The sequence below is a fragment of the Manis javanica genome, chromosome 10, assembly GCF_040802235.1.
Source record: "Manis javanica isolate MJ-LG chromosome 10, MJ_LKY, whole genome shotgun sequence".
Taxonomy (NCBI): Eukaryota; Metazoa; Chordata; class Mammalia; order Pholidota; family Manidae; genus Manis; species Manis javanica.
The window spans coordinates 50,623,877-50,633,787 of record NC_133165.1 but is presented as its reverse complement, the minus strand read 5'-3'; the positions used below and the strand labels follow the sequence as shown (position 1 = coordinate 50,633,787).

The 9,911-nt window shown below is 43.6% G+C and overlaps 1 protein-coding gene across 1 annotated transcript; it reads right to left on the bottom strand.

Annotated features, from left to right (window-relative positions):
• Positions 1-1,900: 1,900 nt before the first annotated feature.
• On the bottom strand, positions 1,901-9,911 carry NDUFAB1 (NADH:ubiquinone oxidoreductase subunit AB1). The gene is made up of 5 exons (XM_017641791.3): positions 9,697-9,911; positions 4,844-4,966; positions 3,716-3,803; positions 2,838-2,937; positions 1,901-2,059 (listed from the first exon to the last, which is right to left on the bottom strand). The coding sequence occupies exons 1-4, from the start codon at positions 9,862-9,864 to the stop codon at positions 2,846-2,848; spliced, it is 471 nt and encodes a 156-aa protein (XP_017497280.1). The 5' UTR covers positions 9,865-9,911; the 3' UTR covers positions 1,901-2,059; positions 2,838-2,845.

Here is a 9,911-nt window from a genome sequence, read left to right as displayed (position 1 = left end):
AAAATTTTGGCAGTTTCTCCATTTTCTTTCCTGAACCATTTGAAAATCTTCTAGACATCTTGATATTCAGCTCCTAAGTATTTGGTATTTCCTGAGAATAAGGTTAGTCTAACTACTATACAATAGTATTATACTGAAGACATTTAACCTATATACAGTCCTAGATATCTTACTATAACCTATGTATACTTCAATTCTCAAAACATGTTATTTCCCCAATCTTTGAAGCTTCACTTTCCCACGAAGTTGACATGTCTCTTATCTCCTTTACAATAGTTGCCATCCTTTTTTCCCACGACATTGATCTTTTGAAGTCCCACTCTCTGGACTTGTTTCTTCATGACCAGAAACAGGTCAGATGGTTCTAGTAAGACCCTGAGGTGACGTGCCCATCTGGGTTCATCACGTCAGGACAGCACGATGCTTGCTAGTTACTGGTGATGCTGAGTGGGACACATCTCACGGAGTTAGTGTCTCCTTACAAGGTGGTGAGCTAAGGGAGCAAGACACCCTACTTTTTTGTGTGTTTGGCCAAAGGCATTTGGGGGAGGATATTGTAACTACACAATTCTCTTTGTTCTGCTCTAATTCACACACACTTTGGGATGCTGTGTTTGGCCAGTTCACTGTCTACCTGTAGTGGCACATAAAGTCTGTTAAAGAACATTCCAGCAAGCTCTTAAAGCAGAAAAGGCCTTTGCCACACCCCAATCCTAAATATCATTCAGTGAATATTTTTCATTATTCTAAATTCTTCAGTACTTACATCAGCTACAGAATGCTGTGACTGGGCCATTTCACTGCAGGTGTATAACTGACTAAGGTTATTAGCAAAGCAAACACTTTAGTGGCAGTATTGTCAAACTTCATGCTTTAGGCAGAACTAACCAGATGCATTTTTTGGGCAAAATGTGCAGCTGCCATGGGTTTAAATTGCCCGAACAGTTTACCCCAGATGTTAAATTATGGTACATCTCTATCAAAGGGGTCTGTTTTGTTCTCTATTGGTCTCTGGAGCCTAATAGGCACCCAAGCTATTTGTTGACTAAATGCAGTTCCAAAAAAGAATGAGGAAACTCCTTGTGCTCCCAATTTGGCAGTTTTTCAAGAATATTTAAGTATTAAAAAAAAAAAAAAAAAAAAGGTTCAAGGTAACAATAAATGCTTCCTCTTACTGAAAAAGGAGAGAACGATCTGCCTAATATGCCTAGAGTGACCCTGAAGGAATGGGAAGCATAGGGTCCTCCAGGAAGGGAGGCAGGTGTGTGTACGACCCAACCCCAGCCTGACTCGAGTCCTGCCCCCTCACCCCTCAGCCATGACTCTGCCAGCCCTCCACCCTGGTACTGCTCCCTATCTACTCCAAGCGCTTGGTTTCTTTCCTCCTACATACTAGAAGTTTTGGTAAAAGTAGAACAATTATTTTATGACAGGTTACTCAAACTAAATCTCATTAAGAGCTAGGTACTGCCTACATCAACCCCAAAGCCTTAACAACACTGCTAAGAATAAAGGGAGCAGAGTGTTGATACTGATGTATGATGAAGGGACACAATGTCAACTGCCCTTCTAGGAGGAAAGAGAACTTTCTATTCTCCAAAATGATTAAAGTCTATTAATTCAGAAAGAGATCCTTAGGGATGAAAAGTTAGTCCTACACAACGGTGTCAGTAATATATCTTACAATCAAACTAATGGAGACAAAAAGTCCCTTTATCACTAACACATTCATTCCTTACACTGTAAGCAATAGGAAACATTTCAAATACACTACTGGAAAAGTCTTATTTTTGGCATGCATGAATAATGACAAATCAGACATCTTAAAAAAATATTAAGCAATGTCAATATAAAAAACATTTTATAGACATCACTGAAAAACTGAAGATTAAGAAAAATGTTCGTTTTACAAGTTTATTTTCAAAGGGCAAAGACACTTAGACAATTTAAATACAAGTCGGGACAGATTTTCTCTGTCAAAGTCAGCACTAATGCCAAAACGTCTTCTCACTTCCAGACACTTGCCAGTATCTTCCAAAGCTCTCTGAAGAAAACGGATCTGGCAAAGACAAAATAAGTTCAGTGTTTCCTTCTAGTGTATTATTATTGAATTTAAATGATCTTTGAGGTGCTAAATCCAGGGCAACTGAAATTGTAGACACTAATGTAATGTCTTATTTTAAAGGTCTTATCACTTGATTATCCTAGTCTAAATTACAGTAGCTAATAATATTTATTAAGCTTCCTTACAATCAAGCATTATATTAATTTTCCTACACTATTGAATTTTACCTTCATAAAAGCCCAGGTAGGTCATAATTATCCCCATTTTAAATACGAGGAAATTGAGGCTTAGACATCACTGAAAAACTGCCTGCCCAAGATCCCTAGACTTACAGAATGTGGCAGAGCTGAGAATAAACTAGGTGTCTGACTCCAGAGCTCAGCCTCTCCTGTGTGATAAAGAGCCAGGCCACCACAGCTTCCTGGACAGTAGGCTGAGCTGGCCTCAGGTGGGTGACTGAGGGAGGCAGAGGTCTCTGCTCTGGGATACCTTACTCAGTGTTATGTACAACAGTGCCTTTATTAGGAGGGCTGACAATCAAGGGACTCCTGTCCAGGAATGAACTGCTCTCAACCCCATTTAGGGACAAAGATAATCACTAAGGCTGGCCACCTTTGAGTGGCAGACAAACAGAAGAGCCTGCATTTTATAACCAGTGAAAATCTACCAAACATTTGCATTTTTCCATTTCTTCCAGAGTCTGTCTTTATTGAAGAACCACAGAAAGATCAATTCTATGGGTGAACATCAATCTATAAGTAAAATTATTTACCTGGTATTTTATTCATATACATCCTTCTTATCTGCAATGTAATCTACAATTTCTTGTGGACACATTAACTTCTCTGCATCTATATCAGGAATTTCAAACCCTAGAAGTAAAATTTACAACATATGAATATAGAAAAAGCAAATCTTTTAGAACTGGTAACACCCACAAATGCATCAAAAATTCCCAGAGGCCTTGAATCCCACTTAAGTTGTGAGCCAGTTATATTCTAGAAAACATGTATACTACCTTGGGTAAAATGGTGGGTTGTGTGTTTTTAAAAGATACAATTCACATAATAGAAAATTCACTTATTTAAAAGTGTAAAATTCAACAGTTCTAATACATTCATGAGGTTGCACAACCATTATCTAATCCTAGAGCATTTTCATGACCTCAGAAAGAAACCCATACCCATCCTACCCTTAACCGATACCATCTAGTTAGTATACTCTGTGAGGAATTTCAACTAGGTTCTACTCTGAAGGATGGCAGAGAAATCCCTTGGCTTCCTTTCTGGCAGTTTAGTCAAAAAGATGAGCCATGGAGCCTTAAAAAGTCTCATTTGCAGAACTAGTTGTCCCAGACAAGGACAGCCTGCAGGAGTGTGCAGGGGAGCCACTGCAAGAAACCAAGGCCTGCGTGTGCACACGTGCGCATCCTGTCCTGGGCCTGCACAGGGGCTTTCTCGGTAAGCACACTGTCCCAGGTATTTACTTCACAGGAGGGAGGATGAGAGGGTGTGAGAGTATGAGTGTGAAAGCGTGTGTGAGAGCGTGTGTGCCAAGTCCCAATTCTGACTCCTGGCATTTCTTTCACCTCAGTCCCCCTCAATCAAGAATCACAATGTGCAGATCCAAGACTTAGGCTGTGGGTGTTACCAAATTCGTCCTCCATGGCCATGATAATCTCCACTTGGTCCAAACTGTCTAAGCCCAGGTCTTTCATAAAATGGGAATTTGCCGAGAGCTGCAAGAAAGGAACACCAAACACAAAATTCAGCCCATGAGAACATCTGCTTCTCAAGACAACTCTGTGACACAATGTCACTTAATCATTACATAGAAGATCTGTGAAAAAACACAGCCGTAACTAACTATACGTTTCACCTGTGCCAGCATATGCTCAATGTTTTACATGTTAACTCATTCAACCTTGTTTTATATTAATATATACAAAGCTAATGATGAATTTCACACTTTACCTGTTTTACTGAGATCTCTGATCAGTGCTCTGGATGACATCTAAGAGAGTCTGGATTTTCTTAACTACCTTACTGATGACAAAGACACCACACCGTCAAGAGTGACACCCCTCTCCCTCAAAGACAGCAGACAGTGTTCACCATCACCCTGCCTTTAATCAGACCTCAAGACCACCAAGAATAATTCTACTAACCCCACATTCAAAACAAACTATCCTGGAGATGCAATGTACAGCATAGTGCCTTTAGTGAACAACACCGTACTGCACATTTGGAAGCTGTTAAAAGAGTAGATCTTAAAAGTCTTCATTACATGAAAAAAAAAAGCCTTTGTAACTATGTATGGTGATGGGTGTTAACTAGACTTACTAAGATCAATTTACAGTATATGTAAATATCGAATCACTATGTTGTACACCTGAAACTAATGTTATATGCCAATTAGACATCGATTACAAAAATCCCACTATGCTACCCACATAATAGCTTCAATTATTAAAGAAGGAATTTTTTTATGTATCACTATGAGAAAAATTCCAACAGTTTGAACAGTGTTTACAAAAGTCTACCATTTTTAAAAGGTGGGAGATACAGATCACATCGTACATATAATATGCACACATGTGCATATGTGTGTTGTATACTTCTTTGCATCATTGAACATCCCTGGAGAAATACACAAGAAGCTGGTTCCACTGGCTGCCGCCCAGAAGGGAGACTTCTTACTGAATATCTTTTTGGACGCCTTGAATTTTGCATCATGTAATTACTCATTTAAAGAAAAACATTAAGCCGCATCAATTACCTTTTCTGGGTCAATCTTGTCATAGAGTTTCAAGACATAAAGAACTCGGTCTTTGATCCCCTCTAACGTCAAAGGGGGCGCATCACTATACTGACGGCACAACTGTGTAACTCTACCTGGAACCTAGAGCAAAAGGGCAGAAAGGAAGTATTGTTGAGTCTAAAATGCCTCTAAGAAAACACATTCGCCTATAGCTATATTTCAGTTTTTAGAGTTGGAGAGACTCCACCTTATTTGATTCTAATGATCAGATTAGAAATGGGACCACAAGGCCACACAGAGTCACAATGGTGGGTAGTCTTAGACGTCTTAGCAGCTTGGCAGCATAAAAACGGGCCTTTATTCCCCAGGGAGCCAGGACTGGCTCCTCTGTTTCCTGTTCAGCCCTTAGGCCTTGGGCATTTGCCAGCCCAGAGAGATGGTCTGCCACTAACATCGCCAAGGGTCTGCAGAGGAGCCCAAGTCTTCTGGCAGCATCTCCAGCAGCCCGCTGCTACTGTAAGGACCTGCCTGCCACCTCGGACAGGCACACCCAGGTCAAAACAACCCACGTGGAAAGAGCTGCCATTTAAGCTAAGAGGCAGCTCCTGCTGAGGACCATACACTGGGAAGGCCTCATGTGGCCCCAACAGTAATTACACCGACCCTGGTCAGGACAAACGAAGTCCGCTGCCAAGCCAAAGGAGATGAGGAGCCTGAGCCTATTCCCCTCAGGGCAGGCTTGCCTTTTTGCTGTCAACTAAGCCTGAGCTTTTCCGATCTTTGCTATAACGGAGTAATATCTCAAATCTCTCTGGTACAAGCCTGCTTCCTGTTCAACTAGGTATTAGGGTCTTCACTGGATTCTTCACTGAATATGGAATGAGCTCCAGTTCTCAGGTCAGAAGGCTTAATGCCATGGGAGGTACAGTGCAGAACAAGAGAAAGCACAACACCTGTCTGATAGTTTTGGTCACTGTGAAAGTCCACTCTGAAGTCTTACCTGCTAACGTTGATTTAAGTCTGCAGTTTGGAGTTCTTAGGGCATTTGCCCACAGAAAACAGGTTGTTTTTGCTTGTTGGGGCTCAGGACCCTGAGACCCACAAAGGCCTATGAAAAATCATAATAAAAACCACTGCCAAGTGACCAAACCCATATATACCTCTGTTTATCCTACAAAAAAAAATCAGGTATTGAAATCAGGTTTAATCAATAAGCTAGAGATAAGAGGAAAAGCTTGATGGATATCCTAAAGCATATTTCCAGAGTTTCAGAGCACTTGTTCTCTTCTCTAAATGTGTGGTATCCTTTCCGTCCCCACGGTGGCATGGGTTAAGGAGCCTTCTGCCACGGGAACATGACCAGGCCTACTCATCAACAAGGGCTAGAAGAGGTTTCCAAGCCACAAATAAAATGCAGGAGTAGAAAGGCCTAAAGAGACAAAGTGAGAAGGAACAAGCTAACTGGCAGTGACAGAAAAGAAATTTGAAGGAAGGATCTATAAGAGACCTCATGTGTGTGCATATCAAGTAGATGAGATGAATTATGCTGAGCAGAGGGCAAGAGAAAAGGAGGCTGACATGCACAGCACCAAGGGGGGAAGACAAAGCTGTTGAGGGCATACTGACACACAGCTGGAGAGGTGTCAGCATTGTCCCCTGCAGTGCTGCAAGTGCCTACAGGGGCTAGGGAGATTGAACATGCCCATCTAAAATGGGTGGCTACAGGGGGCTCAGCATGGGGCAGGCAGGTGTATGGTATGAGACTGTCTGTACCCTGGCACTATTTTTTTCTTACTAGCTGTTTGGCCTTGGGCAAGTTACTTACCCTTTCTGTGCCCTCAGTTTCCTTATCTGTGAAATGGGGACAAACAGCACCAAACTTAAGGATTGTTGGGAGGCATCAATGAGATAATGCAAAGGGCTTAGACACTGCTTGATACACAGAAAATGCTCTACCTAGTAGGATCAGGATGATCCTGGTCTGCAGGTCTGATTTTGGAACTAGTATAACTCCAGAGTACTTGATCCTGCTCCTTCCCTCTCATGCCTCCCCTTCTTGCTCTTTACTGAGTTCTTCTCATTAAGTAGGTACTGCCACAAGCACTTTATATTCATCACCTCCTTTAGTTCTAACGATAATCCCATTTCACTGCTGAAGAAATGGAGAGGAAGATTAAGCATCCTGCCCTAGGTCTCAGCATGGCCTCTCGGAGGTCCTTACCACCTCCTTCATCCTGATCTCAGCCATTAAAAAAAACGTGTGTGTGTTGGGTGGGGAGGGATAGAGATTGAACCAGCACCTCTGAAAAGTCCCCAACACCCAACAACGTTTCTGATATTGACTGTTTTTCCCAAAGATCTACCCTTAATTATATGTGGCATAAATCGCCTCCCACTGACATCAGAGAAGGCACTATTTGCAGGAAAAGAGTGACTACACTCTGGGCTCGCAGAAGCTAATAAACATGACTAGTTTCCATTACAAAATCCATTTACCTCCAGTAGGGTCTATTTCTGACTAAGGGAAACTCAGAGGGACCTAAGGAGACAGCCTTAAAAGGCCACCTCTACAAACTGCCCCCTGGAGAGCTCTATCCCAGGAGTAGAGATATCTCAACATCAGTTTGAAATAAACGAGTCACTAGTTTGTGGCTAAAATTGTGTTATTTCCAGAATCTCGCCTGGCTTTACGACATCTGCATATCAATAGGCGTTCAGCAGTGGAAAGAAGTTCATCTCCATATCAATGGGTAATTACCTGGGGAAGGAGCGCTTATCTGTACCTGAGAGGTGAGGGGGAGGGCCGGTTTTGCTGCTGCTGGAGCAGGAGAGAGGGATGGACCCGATTGCAGTTTTGTAAGCAATAAACGGTTTCAAACTTTATTTCTCCCTTTGACCAATTTTGGTATTTAGAGGTATTTTGCCCTGGGATTCCCTTTCCCTGGACTTAGAAGTTGTTCTGGGCTCAGCAGTGGATGGATTTAGGAGGGAAAAGAATACCTGACAGAATGGAATAGCTGGAATTAGCAATATTCCAGATGAGACAAACAAGGGCTGGAGGTGGTTTGGGGTGACTGGCATACAGGCAATAAGAGAAACCAAGAGAGTGAAGAGACAGTCCAAGGATAGCATGTGGTAAAAAATCTCTGGAACTTACCAAAATTTAAGGATTAGGTAAAGAAAGTACCCCACCGGGCAGGAGAAGGCAGAAGGTAGGGGAGAAGAGAGGGAACAGGCACCAAGAAAAACACTACATCCTAGGGAAGATAGTAGCAAGGAATGGTAAGATGGCAAGCCTAAACATAAAGGCTGCAGAGTGCCCAATGAAGATAACTAATGTCTTTCCTTTGTATCCATCTGTCCCTCAACAGCTAGCATGTGTCCCTCAGTATAATTGAATAAACAATTCTTTACTCTGCACTTCAATCCACAAAGGATCTAAGGTGGTCAAATGGGAGTACTCAATCAAAATCACTCTGTAAATACAAATGAAATGGTACATGTAGCCAAGCAGAGGTACTGGAACATCTCTGAGCAATCTGCATGGTCCAAGGACCACCAGGAGCAGCAGGGTCTCTCAGGAGTCCAGGAAATGAGGACTAGCAAATCCCTTCCCAGAATGTAATTTAACCCAGGTGATCTTGCACAATCAAGTTTAAGCATCAGTGCTGTAAAAATAGGGACAATCACTTTGCATTTTAGCCTAACGTGGAAATCAGTCTCAGGAACAAAACACTCAGCAATTCTACTTTCTGCCTCGACTTCAAGGGGACACTTGTAACCTTCGGATTCATGCAGTGGGGTAATGTCCAATGAATCGGTCTATTACACTGTCAGTAAATCTCAACACTGGACAAAAGAATTACTTGGCAACTTTTAACAAGAGATGTCTAGGCCCTACCTCTAGAGATTCTGATGGATTTGGCCTGGTCATCCTTATTTTTTTCTTCTAATATGTCCTCAGGTTTGAAACCACTATTACATGAAGTCCATGAATCTGAAAAGGGGTATTTCAACTTGACCTTGGGAGCCTATCCAGCCTTAAGGCAGTTCTTAATACTGGCTGCACTTCATTCACCTGGGGAACTTAAACAACAAAATCCCATGCTAGGGCTTTATCTCAGAAGAGGAGATCAGAATTGGGTGGAGGGGCTTATTCCCCCTCTTTTAAGCTCCCCAGGTGATTTGAAAGTGCAGCTAGAGGTGAATTGCCTCTAAAGAGAATTCCACTGCCCTAAAGAGAATTCCAGCTTTAGGAAGCTTTCATCAGATAAAAAAGCTAGACAGACAGATACTACTTGTCTTCTATTCTGAATTCCAGGAGGCCCCAAAACAGAAGACAGGAAGAAAATCAGGAGAAAACCGTCCTGGAGAAGGCTGTAGGCTAGCGTGGCTTCCTTTCTGTACCTCTCGTCTTAAGTCTCCCCCTAGCAAGCTACCAGAGAACTTACCACACTACGACTAACGGCGACCAGTATTTTGAGAACTACCGCACTAGGTGCTTCACCTGTATTCTCTCTCTAAACCTCGTTGCAATTTCACCAGTAGAGACTAGTCTCCCAATTTTACGGTTCAGAGCAGGTTTAGCAAGGTTACGCGACTTGCCCAGTTTTGCCAGGTGGCAGGCGCATTCGAACCCAGGGAGTCTGCAGAGAGGGTCTGTCTGTGCTCGTGTTCGTAATCAATAGATCATCCGCGCTCCAGCGGCGGTCAAACACGGTTCGGCAGTGGGATGGGAGCGAGGCGGACGGGCCCCGGGCCCCGGGCCCCTGCCTGCGGCCAGCGCGGCCCCGTGCCCGGCCCCTCCTCCGTCTCCCGGCGGACCCGATCCCTGACCCCTGCAAAGCCCCGGCAAAGTCACCGCAAGTCACCTGCGCGGGCACGAAGGCCGGTTGCGGAGCCCCGGGCCTCGTCCGGGTCCCCGGGGCACACAGTGTGGTGCTGAGCGGCCGGGTCGCGGCCAGTGTGGGGACGCGGGGCAGCTGCGCGAAGGCTGCGGGCAGTCTACGGACACAGACAGAAAGGACACGAACCGCCATGGCTACGCCGGCCCAGGATGCACTGCGCCGCGCCCTTCGGCCCCGTT

Bases quoted from the DNA above. Each gene is read 5' to 3' on its own strand.
- NDUFAB1 (XM_017641791.3), bottom strand. From the start codon at position 9,864: ATGGCGGTTCGTGTCCTTTCTGTCTGTGTCCGTAGACTGCCCGCAGCC. The intron at 4,967-9,696 runs GTGACTTGCGGT...CTTTTGCTCTAG, and splicing joins CGGCCTTCGTGCCCGCGCAG to GTTCCAGGTAGAGTTACACA. The intron at 3,804-4,843 runs GTAATTGATGCG...CCTTTCTTGCAG, and splicing joins ACAAGATTGACCCAGAAAAG to CTCTCGGCAAATTCCCATTT.